The sequence below is a fragment of the Typopeltis vanoorti genome, chromosome 11 (assembly GCF_054136105.1).
Source record: "Typopeltis vanoorti isolate ZY-2024b chromosome 11, IOZ_Tvanoo_1.0, whole genome shotgun sequence".
NCBI classification, from domain to species: domain Eukaryota; kingdom Metazoa; phylum Arthropoda; class Arachnida; order Uropygi; family Thelyphonidae; genus Typopeltis; species Typopeltis vanoorti.
Window position 1 is genome coordinate 804,035 of NC_143559.1, and position 18,895 is coordinate 822,929.

Sequence of the window (18,895 nt, forward strand, 5' to 3'; positions counted from 1 at the left end):
ATTATACAAGGTTATCGAAGTAACAATGCACCAGTTTGCACAATTTGTGAATTGATGGTAGCAAGAGTAACTTCTTATATGTTAATTAAAACTACATTTATGTACAATTGGCATTACTATAAAAATTGATAACTTCCCACTCTGACATTGATTCATCATGGTTCAAATTGCATTTTTTCTTTTCTTTCTTTCTTTTTTTTTTTTTTTTTTTTGATATAGACAGTGAAATTCTCTCTAGGCTGACTATGCTCTGGAGTGTATAGGGATTGTCTTCAGTTAAAATGTGTATGCATGTGTGTGTGTGTATTATATCACAACATATGCACACAGTTATGATGCAACGTTATTTTCCATCAACCTGTATAATAACAAGATCACAAAAAAAAAACTTAAAAAAAAACAACAAAAAAAAAAGAACTTTTAATAATGAATTGGTATGCATATATAATATAAAAATTAAAGAGCATTGACTTGGTCAAGCTTTATATCACTTTCTTAAATATAATAATTAGTGAATTTTACAATTAGTCATCTTTTAGTAATCAATATGTACTCTGAATATAAGCTACTTATTATAAGTAACTTTAATTATTACAGTGCTCGATACACTGAATAACAGACCACTCTTATATATACATATGAACTAATATACACAGCTCTCCACAATGCAGAAAGGGGATGCATTTCTTTTTTTTTTTTCCTTTTCTTTCTAGAATATAACGGAGTCCTTCTCAATTCACACAACACACACACATATAAATATAGAGAAATTATGACTCTCCCAAGCTTTCCAAACTACTTCCATTTGGTGAAGAGCTAACTTCTACTTCCACAAAGTCCACAGTTACAGGAACTGTTGTTGCCACAACACCTGGAGAGTTTATCACAGTTGCACTAGTAACAGGTGAAGTGCTGGAATTGTCAGAATCAGAAACTTGAGGCAGGATTGTTGAAGAAGGCTGAAGAGGCACAGGAATGGACACAGTGGTAACGGAAGCTATTTGGAAAAGGAATTTTTTTTAAACTAAAATTACTGAAAAGCTAAAACTGAACGGCATATTTATAGATATCAACATTTTTTTTTTTTTTTAATTCTCCAAAATCAAATTTATTATATATGAAAATGTGCATGCTTCCCAAATATATTTATATATACATATTAAAAGATCATTAAAATTTTAGGACTATCTAATTTTTAAAGCCATACAAATGATATTTTACATAGATTTTATAAATGCAAAGAAATATTGTAACTACATGTTTTTTACTGCTCCATGTTATTTTATTTGTGTTTCATTTTACTTAGTAGTTACGGACAGCAAAGACAGAGACTGTGGGGTTTAAATGCATGATTTAAGTTTGAGCACTGAGCTGATAAATAAGACTAGTGGTCAGGGTAGCAATAGTCAATATATTATGATCATAATGATAAAACTTCATCTCATCTATCAGGTCACACTTTATCACTTACACAACTAGTTTTTCAGAGGATAAAAACTTAAATCAAGAGATTCATTATATTGCTCTATATTATATGATTATGCCAAAAATGCATAAATCAAACATTCTTCTCTTTAATAGTAGACAGCATAAGTACTCCCACATAGCTTCTCTCTAAATGTTAACCCAAGCTTCTCAAAGCTCATTCACATACAAATCAACCAGTTAGACATTATAGCCAGTTTGGATGTCATGTCATTATTTCCAAATGCTCCAATTGAAGAATACATCAGTATCCCTGAAGACATTTTTCCTCCTGACACCACATTTCCTTTTCAACATTACCTTCAGTCATTTTTCTTTATTTGGAAAGGGAAGTTTTATTTTCAAAAACATGGTTTTGCAGTCTTCCCATTATTGTACCCAGTCACCAATTTATATGTGGAAAAATTTGAAGAAAAAGTTCTGTTACAAACGACCTAAACTGCAAAAAAACCACATGTGTAATGTTGATATGTGGATGATGTTTTCATTGTTTGGAAACATACTGAAAGAAGACCTACAGGAATTTTTTAGTTTCTTTAACAACCATCACTCCACAATTAACTTTACTCGGTATAATAAGAAAGATGATAAACTTCTATTTTTAGATACTGTAATACAAAAAAATAAAAGAAGGAATATTTTTAAAAAATCTATAATCTATACAAAATCCATAAAAAACTATAAGGAGATAACTTCATTCCAACTCTTCCATGATCCTCAACAAAACTGGGAATTATCATAACCTTAAATAACTGCACTGCAAGGATTAGTTAAAGATGAAACAAAAATGAAAGATGAATTAATCTTGTTTTAGCTACTCAAAAATGTTACTAAATAAATTACTCTTTTTTGAGAAAGCAACTCATATTACTCCTTTCTTTTAGAGTTAGACGGTGATCAGCATTCATTTTCAAAATTTATGGAATTTACAACCATGTTAAAAAAACTTTTTTATTATCCCGACGTTTCGATCTTCACATCAAGATCGTCATCTTGAGCGTACATCAATATACAAGACAAGCTAAGTTACATTATTAACTGTAAGCTAAAGAAACAATGATTTGATCACATGTTATTCTACTGGCATGATGTCTAGTGAAAAAAAAAAAAAAATACCAAGCTAAATTCTATTCACGATGACAGGAATAAACATTCTTTCAGATGGTTTTCTTTCAGAAACAATGATGTCCTATTTTTAGCATTACAATTCTTATTTTTGCTTTCAAGATACTGGATTTTCTACAGTCCTATTTATAGTTGTTCTTAGTGAGGAATGTTCTGTGGGTCGAATATATACCTTCCATATGTTTGGGATTTTTAGATCATCATTATTGTTCAGATTGGGGTGGTTGATAATAATCTCACATGCTTCCTTAAATTTCCGTTCACACCATGTTTTAGTGCGATGTAGACAGCTAAAACATAGTATGAATGGAAATTTAAGTAAGCATGTGAGATTATTATCAACCACCCCAATCTGAACAATAATGATGGTCTAAAAATCCCAAACATATGGAAGGTATATATTCGACCCACGGAACGTTCCTCACTAAGAACAACTATAAACAGGACTGTAGAAAATCCAGTACCTTAATAGCAAAAGTAAGAATTGTAAACTAAAAATAGGACATCATTGTTGTTGTTGTTGTTCTTCTTCTTCTTCCTTTCCAGGCTTATAGTTCAAGTGGCCTGTTCCAGAATCAATTCCATCGTTTTAAGCGTCTTCCTCTGCATCAAGTACTTTTTGGGTGGACATCATTGTTTCTGAAAGAAAACCATCTGAAAGAATGTTTATTCCTGTCATCGTAAATAGAATTCAGCTTGACGTAATTTTTTTTTTTTTTCACTAGAGGTCATGCCAGTAGAATAACATGTGATCAAATCATTGTTTCTTTAGCTTACAATTAATAATGTAACTCAGCTTGTCTTGTATATTCATATATGCTCCAGATGATGATCTTGATGTGAAGATCGAAATGTCGGGATAATAAAAAAGTTTTTTTTAACACGGTTGTAAATTCCATAATTTTTTAAAATGAACTCATATTATGGATTGGCAAAGTTTCAAGCCATACAGCTCAGTTTCTAAAACAAATCAATATTAGAACTGCTTTTAAAAAACCTGGTCACAACCAATAGAATTTTCGTTGTTTGCCAAAACACTGTTCCTTTTGAAAAACATCCTGGAGTACTCAAGATTCCTTGTATTTGTGGCAAAGTTTATGTCAGATAAGTTGGAAGAAGCTTTGAGATATGTAAAAAAAAAAAAAAAACACTAGGATGACATTAAATATAGAAGGAAAGAAAGAAGTTTCTATATTGCACATTTTCTTAGAACATCACAAAATGGTTAGTACCTGTAAGTATCTAGATGTCAGTCTTTTTTTCAAGGCCACTTAAGGCAGGGTTCAACAAATGCACTCACTCACAGCAAGTAGTTGCAAATTGGAAAAAAATGGAACATTTTTATTGAACAAAAAATAATTTTTTAAACTTTTTTTTTTTAGCTTGAAAAACACAGATGTAGCACTGCTCATCAGATTATGGGACTCCTACTGACATATTCAGACACATTCTTAAAAAAACGGAGACACTTGAGAGAGTACATTTTTTGCATGGTGAGTAGGATTTTGCATAATTTCTTGAGATTATGTATAAGGAATCATCAGTGATGATAAAATAATTTCAAAACAATTGTTGTCAGAAGTGTTCAGATATATTGTATATTTTCTGATATGTTTATCTTCCTGATAAAGATGTTATGTACAATAAAACATAGAAGTTCTGTTTCTGACCATAATAAATCTACAATCAAGTCATGCAAATATAGTTTGTGTTTCAAAAATTAATGGAACTCTCAAGTATTTTATTCTCTTTTTCTAATAATTTTGTATTACATATGCATCAATTATTAATTATATTATTATAAGTATATATTATATGCTATATTTGTTACATTATTTCTATCCCAGCTCTGAGACCTGGTTAAAAATAATATAACATATATCATAAATAACATAACTCTTGATCAACAATTGGAGACCACAGATAGGAGAGTTCTGAGAAAGATTAGGGGAGTAAGCAGATGGTATTAATGGCAGAACATATTAAAAATGAGGATATTAGGGAAGGTCATTGACGATGTTAGCAATCAGGAATGTGTTAGCAGAGCTAATCTCTGGTGGTATGGCCACTTAAACAAAATGGGAGAGGGAAAGCACAGACAGGTTAACAGAACAGGTATTTGCCGGGATTGCAGAAAAAAAAACCAGAGGAAGACCAAGATGTAAGACGTGCCTCACAACACCAAAACATAAGATCTGACAATACTGAAATCCTGGCAGATTACAGCAGATTAATTTGGAAGAAAATTGTAAGTTATTTATTTATTATCAAAACACAAGTGGTACAGTAGTAAGTAATTGGTACAACATTATTTACAACAAATTAGGATACATTACAAATGAGAACAGCTTAAATTTAATAGGTAAATTATACAGGGAATGATAAGTAAAATATGAAGGAAAAAGAAACTATACATAAGTAATATACAGTAAATATGGACAGATGTTCCTCCAGTATCTTGCACAATCAACTACTCTTTCTGTGCAGGATATAAGGTACACTTTTATGCAAGGTGATTGAAGAAGGGGGGGGGAGGGAGAAAGAAGGTGTTCCATGGATTGGGTTGTCCCACACTCACAATTATCCAGTCCAGTGAGGTAGCCCCATTTAATGAGGTTTTGTTTGCAGATCCTATCCTTCATAGTCTGTTGTGGCTTTTCCAAGTATTCCAGTACAATTGGGCACTGGAAGATGTTTGGCTGTTGGAATACCAATTTTATTCGCAGGGTATAGTGCGAACCACTGCTGAAGTCTCGTCTCTACAAGGTTTTTAGGGTTCAACTGTTGCTAGAAAATTATGTCAGGATCTTAGTCTTTGGAGCACTGTAGTCTCGCCAAATAGTGGGTGGCGGTCATCATTCATTTGTCTGCTTCTTTCGTCAGCCAAGAATGCAGATCTTCAAATTGAAGGGGGGGGGGGGGTGCACATGTAAGTGGGAAGTAATGACGTAAACTTTTCATCTATTACTATCATAATATCATTATAAATGAGTTTGATGGGCAAAAGGACCTAGAAGGATGGTTTGCCCTAAAAATTATAGCTTTTAGGGGAGGGAGAGAAGGGAATATGCTGAGTGAGCAGACATCAGTGAAGCAGTTGAGTGTAAAAATGTGTATAATATGCCTAAGTTAGTACCAGTGATAACAAACCAGAATAGGGTAGTTAGTATAAAGCATCAGGATAGTGGAAGGCTTAAGGGGCTTTTGCACTTTATGAACACTAATGGCAAGAGCATTTGGAACAAGCAGCAGGAATTTTTGGCCTTGGTTGGCTCATCCTGGCCAAAGGTTATTGGCATTAATGAGACATGGCTGACAGAAGATGATATAGTCAGTAGACAGAATATGAAGGGTATAGTGTGTTCAGGAAGGTTAGAGAGAAAAGAATTGGGAGAGGAGAGTTATCGTTGATAGCCAATGAATTGCAACCAAATAGAGTAGAACTTCAACTGCAGGCCAGTGAAAAAGCACATTTGAGGCTATCTAGTGTGAGATAGAAGCCAGCAGAACAAAATATATAGTTGGATGATGCTATAGACCAGGAGATGGAAAATATGATGGAGAAAGTATGCATCAGCAAACAGACTAAGGAGGGCAAGTAATTATTATGGAGGATTTCAACTATGGGAACATAGATTGGAAGGAGAAGAGGCCACATGGGAGGAAAGAAATGGAATTTATGCAGTTATTATGGGATAATTACATGTGATGAAATATCCTAGGGATTTGAGCATGTTCGATCTAGTAATTGAATCTGAGAATTTGTCCATAATGAATATGACTACATTGCCACAAATTGTTGAGAGTAATCATATGGTATTGACCTGGGAGGTGGCTAAATGTGTGGAATTTTCAGTTAAGATGAGTGTATGGAATTACAGGGCTAGTAAGTATGACAAGCTTAGGAGATTGCTTGGATCAGTGCCATGGCATGTAAAACTGCAAGGGTTGGATGATGATAGTGCACAAGAAGTGGTAAAGGATGTTTGAGAGAAGTAATGGCAGACTGCTCCAGCTTAATGAATATCATCATTAAGCTGGAGTTGAAAAAAAAAAAAGAACAATTATGGAGGGAATTTAAGGAGAAAGGTAACCAGCAGGCACATGAACAGTACAAGGCACACGCCAGAACGGTAACTAGCATGGTAAGAAAGGCAAAAGCAGGGTATGAAAGGAAATTAGCAATGCAGGCTAAAGATAATCCCAAACAGTTCTTTCAATATGTTGCAAGTAAAAGAAAGAATGTTCATGTCAGAATGATTTTAATGAATTTTATGCCGATGGCAGAGAGGTAACTGAATCAGTTGAAATAGTAGAATTACTACTAAGTGAACACTTTGTAAAAGTATATCATCCAGGTGGTGATATTGCAGGCACAAGAGGCAAAGGCTTATATGGAAACTGACATAAATGAAATGGAGGCGCATAGCATATTACAGAACCTTAATGTGAATGAAGCTGTGGGATTGCATGGTGCACCAGCTTGCGTTTTACATGAAGCAGCTGTCAGTACCCTTGACCATACTGTTTAATCTGTCTCAGCTCTGGGTTAGTCCCGACAGGGTGAAAAGAGGGGGGGGGGAACAGTTCCATTGCATAAAGGAGGCTCCAAGACTGATATAGCAAATTACTGACTGATCAGCATATCAGGAGTTGTTGTCAGAGTATTGTAGAAATTGGTCAAGAGCAAAATGCAAGAATAGATGGATGGAAATGGGATACTGTATGGAAGGTGGGGGCAACCTGGTTCTGTGAAGGGGATTCATGGCTCAGTAACTTGCTCAAGTTTTATAATACAATGGCAGCTGGGTTGGATAAAGGTAATGGATTTAAGTGATACTGCTGGACTTTGCAAAAGCCTTTTGAGAGGATACCACATGTAATTCTAATCAGTAAACTGCAGCACATTGGAATGGATATAACGTTGGTAAGGTAGATATGAAGGTGGTTCATGGAAAGATATCAGAGAGTAGTTTATTCAGGAGTAGTCCAAAAGAAGGCCTGTGACTAGTGGCATGCTGCAGGGGGTTCTGTACTTGAACTGCTGCAGTTTAATTTGTACATTAACGATATACAAAAGGATCTGAGAGGAATTGTTCAGTTGTTAGCAGATGATGCAAAGTTGGGAAGAGCAATAGTTAATACAGATGATGTCAAAATTTTACAGGATGATTTGGATAGATTGGCAGACTGGGCAAAGGAGAATGGTTGTCAGTTTATTATGGCAAAGTGTAAGGTTATGCATTTTGGGGTGAAAAGATTACCAGCTGTATACCACATTGGTGGAACTGTACCACAGAAAATTGATGAAGCCCAAGACTTAGGAGTGTTAGTGGATAGGGAGTTAAAGTTTAGGGGGGGGGGCACATAGCAAAAGTGGCTAAAGCAGTTCATCAGATTACTTGGTAACTGAAGAAGACTTTGATTAGCAGAGACAAGCAGGTTATTGTTCCTCTATATCCAGCCTTGATAAGACCCCCCCAATTTTGATTACTGTGCACAGATCTGGCCACCAGGATTTCTTCTTGGCAGTGAGGAGGAGGTAGAGAGGATCCAGAGGCAAGTGACTAAGATGGTAGCAAGTCTATGGAATGAACTTTGTTAAAGGTTTGTGGGTTACATAAACTGGTTAATAGGTGGAAAAGGGGTGATATGTTTGAGGCATACAAATTACTGAGGGGTTTTTACAAGATTAATTCAGAGAAAATTTTTCAGAACAGGTCTAGTGGTGGGAGAACTAGGGGATTCCATGGAAACTGAGTAAGAGTGTTAGAACTAGATTTTTTTGCTTGGAGAGTAGTGAATGAGTGGAATAGGTTGCCAGAGTCTGTTGTGGTGCCATGACTGTGAATGAGTTCAAAGCATAGTATGGCAGCTACTGTGCAAAAGTTGGATAGTTTTTGACATGATGTTTAGGGTCTCCTCAATGAGTAAGGATTCCTTGGAGTAGACACAAGATACAATATAATAATATCTTGTATCCCCCCCCCCCTCCAAGGGTATATATCACAAACTTGATAATATGTGAAAATACCATATAAAATAATACTATTAGTCTTTAATAATTAATATAATAATTTGCTGTTCAGAATCTCCATGGGCACATAATCCAAATGCAGCTCCTCTGAAAAGGAACTGGAAGAATAATTAGTAGATGATGATGATGAAGGCTTCATTCAGAAGAGGAATGGGAACCATTAATACTATCCTGGAACTAAAAATACTAATAGAAAGATCACTTGAAAGAAATAGGAACATTTACATATGCTTCATAGACTTTCAGAAGGCTTTTGACCAGGTAAAACATAACAAAATGTTCAATATATTAGATAAATTAGACACAGAAGATCATGTACTTAAGATTATAAAAATGATTTACCAAACAGAAAATGCAGCTGTTTAATAATGAGACTTTAAAAAAAAAAAAAAAAAAATCAGCTAAAGCCTTTTTATTCCCATAAATGGGAGTAGGCGAGGCAATTTTTAGCCCTGTCTAACTTTTGGAGACTGAGTGGGCAATTCAATCTCCACTGGTACCAATCAGAGATAGATGGCCCAAGGCTATCACTAATTAAGCGGTACACAGTGAAGAGAGACAGCTCAAATGTGCTGCCATCTCGTGGTCCCTAACCACAACACAATATATTTAATGTCTGAAATAATGTGGGTTCTACGGTCGATTTTCTTGAGTTTACGGGACGAAAAACCCGCTTGCCCGTGCCAGAGATCGACTAACTTGGGTACCGGTTGAAAAAAGGCTTAGAAAAATTTACTCTAGTCGCTGACTAGACTCGAAACCAAGTCTTCCTTCGTGCAGCCAAGTGCAGTGGTGTACAAACGCCACATCCACTGAGCTACACAGGCTCTGGTGAGTCCACAGCTGTTCCTTCTTGTTGGTATACTTCACTGCAGAATAGCATTCTATTATTTTTCTGTAGGTTTCCACAACCTGGCCATCTGGTTTCCTGTGTAGATAAGATCAGAATATTGTAATTTGATATTGCATTAAAATAACACACTGAGGATACTGAGGTTTAAATGAAGTTTCTGTATTTCATGATCAAAGTCCATTGGTCAGCTCCAATTGGCTGCCATTGCGAATAGACTGATTTGAAAACCTAGTGCATAGTTTTGTTAATAAGAGGATTTTTCTCTGGCATGTGAGGCCCTACAAGAACTATGTTACTGTTATCATAGCTCTCCAGGTGGGATACACAAGCGCTTCCACAACAACAAGGTGGAGATACTATCAGGAGCTTCATATAATATTGCCTACTCACCACAAGTTGAAAAAAAAAAAATCCTTTGGATTTCACATAGGCTGAGTAGTCACCCATCTTCTGCCAAATGCTTTCTTCTTCCCTACTGCATTTGTCTCTTTCCTAGCCTGTACTTTATACTTGAGTAGAAACTCAGTGTTTATCCTTCCACAAAACAGATAAAACAGCTGGGGATAGACACAATTAACAGAATTAATATTCTGACCTAATGTGCTTAACTACATTAGCTATAATTGCATCCTGCACTCTTCCTACATCTGATCAGTGCTTGATATCTTATATATCTTCTGTACCAATTTTTTCTGCAGTACCTGTGGAAAAGATACTATTATGCAGTTGTACAGTCTACAGTTATACAACCATTTCAAATGTACTTTTAATAATGCCAATGTACCATCAACCACTTTCCTTCATACAGCTTGTCATCTCATGATATTATTCCTGGAAAATTATGGAGCTTTCCACAATCATACCTTCTAGTTTCAAGTATCTCTCTTTTTACTAAAACCCTTATTTGTCTGACCACCTTAAGTGTTCCACTTTTGTGATTACTCACACATATTCCTCACAATAACATGCAGAGGCTAACATCAAATTAACATTCTAAAAACTTTAGGTGCACAATCTTATTGACATCTATGATGCCAGGTCACATCTGAATAGAGGCGGTGTAATAGCATGCAAGAGGCACTGTTGAAGCCATGTTATGACACAGAGATTGGATGTGCTTTGTATGGGTAAAATATCTAAGTCTATATCTTCTCACTAATTTTCTCTACACCTGTGTAATACCAGCATAAGAGGAAACCTAAAAAAGTATAGTGTTATTACAGCAAAATAACCAATCTTCTCAAAAAAATTAGTCCTCAAAAAAAAAAAAAAATTCCATCCACATCCATTTCCAACATGAAAGGTATAAAATTAAATGACATGCATCACCACCAGCAGATCCAAACCCAATGTCCCTTCCCCCCCATTTTAATGAACTGCAAATCTCCAGTTCAACAAACACATCTTGGTCACTTAAGATGTCCTCTTTCTCACCCAAATGATAGCACTGCAACATCACCTAGGTGATGATAGATCACCTTTTTTTTTCATCACAAAGTGAAACATCACTATCCTGCTTTTTGGAGGTGTGAAGTGGCTAATGCTATATTTCATCCCAAGAGTAGGGCTTACAGCTCCTGTCCCCCCCCCCCTTTCACACAATGTGGGTAATGGCCTTACTGGTTGTGATGCTTAATGCATTGTTATTATGCTTTAAACCAATTGGAAAATAATTCCTATGCTGCTGCTGCTTCCAGGTCATGCCAGGAAGGAGACCAAGTTAATGGTGTAGAAGGGACACTGTCTGAGGCCAGGTTTGGACTGGAGTCTAAACACTCTCTGAGTGTGAGTTATGTGCACAAGTCTCTCACCCCAGCAGCATGCACCAGACTTTATATTTCCTGAATCAATAAATATAGCATACAGGATAATACAAATGTTAGTGTTTTAACTGCATATATAAAATAAAATATGAACAATACAACAACAAATATACCTGCCCCCACAAAAAAAATTCTTCCAGTAAAAAACATTTCCACATCCATTTCACAAGCATTCAAGTTATCAATAAAAACATCAGTGATATAATAGCATTTATAGACATCAAAACCTGATCTCCTTTTCTAAACAGAGCTCCAACTAACATCCTCCATGATTACAGCCCACTTCAACTGTTTAAATTACATCGTGCACGACACACTCTGCAAAAAGGGTAGAACAGGCACTTTCATAAAATCTGATATCCCTTGCGAAAGGCTTTCCAACTTAGAAATACCACTTTTTGATCTGCTCTGGCTGAAGGTTTCCATTCCACACTTTATAGATTGTCTTTCTAATGGATTTTAATGTCCATAACATAAACTGCTACTCCTTACTCCAATTTCACAGTTCAAGTTGGATGGGAAGCTGAATCATTTGCCATCAGTCATGATCTATCACAAATAGTTAATCTAACCGTAATACCAGACAATCATCATCACTCTTCTTACACTCTGGACCTTTTCTTAACTAGTTCTCCCTCCAAATACACTGTGGATGCCCACTCTCCTCTTGTCAACTCTGACCACAATCTTATCCAAGTTTCTTTCTCTACAGTTCATTCTCCTCCCAGCCAGGCTCAGCCTCGAACCCTACGGGTACCAGAGTTGTGCCAACTGGGATGACCTCTGGAATTTTTATACCTCTTTTCCATCAGATTACTGTTTTTGCTCTTGGGATCTAAACATCTGCACTGAACTAATAACTGAAATAATCCTCACTAGAATTAGAACCTTCCTTATCCACTCCACTGCAAATGCCCAATCCTTAAACAAGTATATTTCTCAAAAAAAGCCTTCAATGACTTAAATTAAAAACTCCAGCTTCTCATTCAGCTTACACAAATCCAAAACAAGTGCAAAAAGCTATCAATAATTCTGAATACCATCACATCCTGATGGTACCATGATAACCTCACTCAAGATAAAAATGGACCTCTTGGCATCAGCTTCAACTTACATGAACAAGCAAACACTTCTTATACTACCACAAATTTTGCATTGCTTGCCTCCTCTGAACTTCTGCCAGAAGGCCATCAGAAAAACCATGATTAACCTTGATACTAATAAGGCTCCTGGTCCAGATAGTATTCTCCTGGTTGTGCTCAAAACTTAACACCCATCCTGTATTGCCAATATAACCTATCGTGTTCAACTGGCATTCAACCCAATAGCATGAAAGCAAGCCTTCATCCTGCCTGTAACCAAAAAGGTAGGCAAAAGCCAGCCGTCTAACTATTGTCCCATTGCTCTCACCTTAGTGCTTTCAAAAGTGATGGAGAAGGTTATCAACAATCAGCTTCTTCATTACTTGGAAATTCATCAATTAATTAGAAATCACCAATATGGATTCCACCATTCTCATTCTACATATGACTTCCTGGTTAATCTCATCCAAACTTTGGACATAGGTCAAGGAAAGATATGGAGAAATCCATGTGGTCACTCTTGATATTTCAAAAGATATTTGATCATGTCTGGCATCAAAGTCTCACAAACAGGCTCATTTTATGGTCTCTCTCTTCCTGCACCTTGGGAATGGATTGCCAGCTTCCTCACTGGTCATTCACTGAAGGTCATGATGCATGGCTTCCTTTCATCAGAATTCTTTATTGATGCTGAAGTACTCTCATCCATGCTTTTCAGTTTTTACATCAATGACCTTCTCTCTCTGATTTCAAATCCTATTCACAGAGGTTTGCGGATGACAGTACTCTTCGTTCCTCTTCCTCATTTTAGAAATCCTGTAGTACTTAAATGATACAAGCCTCAAGATCTTCCATAACTGATGACTAACATACTGATCTCCTAAACATCTTCAAATGGGATAAAGTCAGTAAATTTCCATACCTTAAAAAATCAGGCCTAACCTGTGCAAGAAAGATCTTGCTTCATTCCCACTTATTTTCGATAATGTTGTAATTTCCTTTCAGAATTAGTTTTCTCTTCTCGGGCTCACTATCACATTCAGTTTATCCTGGCATAGGATAAACTGAATGTGATATACACATTTACTCTTCAGCCTCAGTGTATTATCATACACGTTTACTCTTCAGCCTCTAAAAAGCTTGGTGTTCTTTCACAATTCAAAACATTATTTCTCTTCTGCTCAACTCCTAACACTTAAGTCTCAACTCCTAACACTTAATAAAAACTCCTAGCACCAAAACCTCCTAAGCATTCTTGATGATATACAGAAGAGGGTGGGTGATCCATTTAATAGGTGATCCTTCACTCACAGATTCCTTCCAGTCACTTTTCCATAGGTGCTCTATTTTCTGCAGTGTGCCATTGCTATAGGTACTTTTATGAACACTGCTCCTGTGCATTGGCCACTACTATTTTTACACTTTCTTCTAATCATGTAAGAGCTAAAGAGGTCACTAGCCAATGGTGTACATTGTCCAACTCCAAACATATTGAACAAACTTCTTATCTTTCTTCAATCCATTCACTTCTATTCTTTGGAACAATCTTCTCATTTATGAAACAATTTCTCCATAAATACTTACCCACACATGGCATTGTTGTGTTATAGGTCCTATGACCTTTCATTCATGGGGTCATTATATATATTTAACACACACACACACACACACACACAGCAATTCCTCGATTAGTGCGCCTAATGCATTCTTTAAAACAGGCGCATTAATCGAAAACGCACTAATTGAGTATAATAACCTATGGAAAAAAGTATAATTCATTCCTCAAATTTCTTTTTTTATCATTGATTTTTTTTTTTTTATAAAAGAATTAGGGTATGTCTCAGGGCCTATTTAAAGGAAAACTATATAGCTGAAAGACAATAAAACATATTCAAAATATAAATCTATTATTCTGGCAGGCATTCTGTTTCTTTTTTTCATACAACTGCCTCTTCTGCAAATTTTCCTGAGATTTCTTTCCAAAAAGGTGATTGCTAATCTGGTGACTTGGACTCTTTTTTACCATTCAAATAGACACTGAAGGAAAGATTTCATAATTAGCATTTCTATTAAAAGTTTCAATTGCACGAAAAATATTTTAAATTTGTTTCTGTGAAATCTCTTTGGGCTTGTCAGTGATTAAATTTTCTTCATGTTCTTCAGGATCTTCCCCGCTGTGCATCTAAATTTAGCAGGTCGGAATCACTTAGTTTCTCAGAATGAGATTTAATTAACTTAGATTCATTTGAAAAGCCTCTAAAATCATTTGCGCAAGTGGAAGAATGTGCTTCCAAATGGATCACATATTGCTAGCAGTAATTTCATTCAGCTTTGCAACTTTATAACCAGGCTCAGATTTCTCTGATTTAGCCAGAAAAGTCTTGGAAGGCATTGGCTTCCAAAAAAGGCCAGTTTCATCGACATTAAATATTTGTTGGTCACATACAATTTTCTTCAAATCTCTGGATAATTTGTGGCCACCTCCTTATCGGCACGTGCAGCTTCGCCTGTGATTAGAACATTATGTAGGCTATTTCTCAAACCACCCAGCACTAATGTAGAATTCTTCTTTTCCATCATTGATAGCCCTTTCTTTGAAGGTTGCAAAGAGACTTAATGCTTTTGATTTAACAAGGTCAGTTCTTAGCAGGATCCATTTTTGGTTACAATCTTCGATCCGTGTACAAAGAAGTCTCTCGTTCAATCATTATAATACTTTGTATTCAGCAGCTTTGCTTAAAATTGCTCTTATAGTTGATTCACCCATTTTTGTGGACTTGCCTTGTTCACTTTCTTTATTATTTCAGGTTTTTCTTCCAATAAGATTACTTTTCGAATCATTTTCACAGTTTCACTTTTTTGCTCATTAATTCTTTTACTCATGACGAAAGGATGGGAAAATACTTTAAAATAAAAAAAAAATGTAAGGAAAATAACTGCAAAGGAGGTACAAGATATGATCAGGAAAATGCTATGTAATTAGCAGACGACATATTTGGAAGCAAAAATTCGGAACATATTGTACATAGCGTACATGGAACTAGTGAAGTATGCAATTAAAAATAACTTTGTAAAATGTTTTAAATCAGTAACTAAATTATTTCATTCTGGTGAGTGATTATTTAAAATAGTTAGCCATAAAAAATGTATAGATTGAAAATTTTTAAAATCTGCAACATTTATTTTTAAGACGTATATAGGTGCACTAATCGGGGGCGCATTAATCGTGAGATTACTGTATATTAAAAAAAAAAAAATCCTAAAGATAAGACTTACTTCATGGCATCATTCTTCTCGTTTAATTCCTACATAAATGATGATAAATTATCTTGTTCTTTGCCCAGAACACTATATCGCATGTCCCTTGTAGCCTTCTGTCAAAAAACACATTAGAAAAATTTTGAAGAACCCAGGTATCAAAAAGGCCTCTACTCTCATGAAATCCACCAGTTCTGCTCATGAAATTTGTTCCAGAACTAACAGCTGTTCTTTATCATCTATATACTACATTATACTCAGCTGATACCGACCCTACAGCACAGAAGCAATCCCACATTTTCCAATCAATATCCACAGCAGATCTCACAGACATCACTCACTTCTGGTTGCACAACATTGAAAAGTGGAGAAACCTGTGCTGTTGCACTTGAAAACATTTACAAGACATTTGACAGGATATGGCATCATGGGCCTTACAGAAATTGCCATCTTATGGTCTACCTTCCTTTCTTTATAACTAGATTGGTAGTTTTATCTTTGGACATCCACTCCATATCATAGTGGAAGGTTTCATCAGATTTTTCTATTAATGCAGGTGTTCCTCAGCACTGTTATTTCATCTACTTTTCCTTGTATATAAGGACCTGCTCTCATTGACCTCAAACCTTATTAATAATTTTGTTGATGACAGCACTCCCCTCATGTTATCCATATGAAAAACTTTGCCATGGTCAAACATCTCAGGTTTCAAGATCATCTATATGCCGTAAATACTGATATCCATAACATCCTTCAATGGGGAAACAGCAACCTAGTTACCTTCAATGTTCCTAAAACACAGTTATGTCTGTGTTTTCAGAAAAGAGACCTTCGTTCTTTTCCACTTACTTTTTGAAAATGCTCAGGTTAACTGTCAAGACCAGATCTCTCATCTCAGAATGAATTTTATTTACTCTTACTATTTCTTGGCATAATCACATCGCTTCTGTGGCATCTTCAAATTCCAGAAAATTTGGCATCCTTTTTTCAGTCAAGACATCACTGCCAGATTTTTTATCATCCTTCTCTTCTGTCCAGTTGCTTACTCTGTACAAATTTCAAATTTGTCGAATCTTAGCATACTGCTATCGCATTTCAGGTTGGAAAAAAAGATCACTCTCTTATAATTCAATGAAACAAAAAAGATCACTCTCTTATAATTCTTGATGCAGTTTAGAGGAGAGATGGTGAGTCAATTGAAAACCATTGTTTCTCAATTATGTCTCTTCTAGAGATATTTCCATGGGCACTGTTCAGTAACAGACCTCTCCATGAAATATTCCCAAAGGACTACAATATTCTCAGCATTATAAGAATAATATCAATTTTGCTCTCGAATCGGTATGCATCAAAGCATGATTTGGCCAAATAGCTGAACATTTCATTTATAATTCACAAACCATACTGATTTAAATTTTAAAAATTCTGATTTAAACTTTACAAACAAAACATGTATTTGAGTAGTTTTTAACACACTGGTTAATGATACATAAACTATATTATCAGTCAGTTATTTTTTTTAAAGGGGGTGCTTAAGGGTCAAAGCTGTATAACTGAGAGGAGACCACCACATATTCCATATAAATTTATTCAGTTGACTTCCTACCATACCAGTTTTGCTGATTCTATTGTCTATTTCCATGTTTAATTTACCATCTTCATGGAAAATCATCCTTAAGTAGATGGAATGTGTTACCTGTTCTATAGGTTCTCCATTCACAATGCAGTTGATATTTTAAATGCTTCTGCCTATTTTCATTGTCTTTGTCTTGTTATTTATTGCTGACCTTCATACCATATCTATTACAACAGTTATTCAATTTAGTCAGGGAATCTTGCAGACTTGTAGGGATTTATTTAGAAGTAATCCACATAAAGCAAAGAGCTGATTTTTGATATTTGATTTTTTAATACAGAAATGTAAAAATACAACAATTACAGAATATACCTTAATTATCTGTAACTTACATAACTGGAAATCAAAAAGCCTTTTCTTATTTTAACATAACTTTGATTTCTCTGGAAAGCACACATAATGATACCTCATGTGATGGCAAATTGACCCTGCAATACGATTTGTCATATCCCACCAATAGGCAACAATACAATTCGTACAGTGCCCAGGGTGAACATGTTAAAAATTAATATATATAAAAAATTGAGGGGTGCTTCAAGGGGGTCAAAGCTGTATAACTGAGAGGAGACCTCCACATATCCTTTAAAGGAATGCAGAAAAGCGACCAGGGCTTCTGACCTAATGTCCAATCCCCACCTTCTCGTAGTGCACTGGATACTGAACGAATGAGGATGGGCTGTTAATTTCGGATTTAGTTGACCAAATTGTATTCTTATCGGCTTAAACCAAAATACTAAATGATGGTACAACATGACAAAATTTCATGCCGGCTGGGGCTTCGTCAAGTTAAACAAGGCCCCTGTTGTTTTCGGCAGGGAACTAGGGCGAACAGCGAAAAGTCAGCTACTAGAGCAAATCTGAAAACACATCCCAACTCAACAACACCAGAGTTAAAGACTGGTGTTATCAACATAAGAAGCCTGAGTGGCAAGAAATTAAGGTAGCTGAGGAATTAGAAAAGTACCAGATCAACATAATAGGGGTGACTGAAACAAAAAAGACAAAACTGGTGAGATCTTTCTGAGCAATAAATACAACATGTTATATTCAGGCAATGACAATCAAGGAAAAGAAGGAGTAGCCATAGTTTTCAACACTAAATACAAGGCTAATCTTCTTGAATGGCACGCAGTCTCAAGTAGAGTCATGTGGGCAAATATCAGAATGAGGAACTGGATAATGAGACTTATTTGTGCCTAAGGTCCCACAGAAGGTTCTACAAAGGTAGAAGTGGTGGAATCTTTTGAGGCTTTAGAGAAAGCAACTGACACAATGAAAAAGGAAGAGTTGGTCCTTGTTGGGATCTAAATAGCAGAGTAGGAAATGATTGTCAGACATACAAAAATAATTTGGGAAAATTTGGAGAAAAGAGGAAAACTAATAATAATGTCAAATACCTGTTGGATTTCTGCTCATGATATGGACTGGTTATTACCAACACTATGTTCCAATATAAATATATGCACAAATTCACATGGAGAGAAGAGGCAAGGAATAAGAAAAGTCTCATTGACTATGTTATTGTTGATAGTGATGTTTCATCTGCAGTACACTAGAGTGTACAGAGGATTTGAAATTGGAAGTGATCACTATTTA

General features: G+C 35.6%; 1 protein-coding gene across 8 annotated transcripts in view; it reads right to left on the reverse strand.

The window, feature by feature from the left end:
* Positions 1 to 400: 400 nt before the first annotated feature.
* The window catches only part of LOC150101263 (cyclic AMP-dependent transcription factor ATF-2-like), a 379,459-nt gene continuing 360,964 nt past the window's right edge, over positions 401 to 18,895 (reverse strand). For all 8 annotated transcript variants that reach the window (XM_090400483.1, XM_090400482.1, XM_090400481.1 and 5 more), the window contains one exon: positions 401 to 997. In XM_090400483.1, the coding sequence (XP_090256609.1) occupies positions 771 to 997 (227 nt within the window). In that variant the 3' untranslated portion in view covers positions 401 to 770. The remainder of the gene's footprint in view (positions 998 to 18,895) is intronic.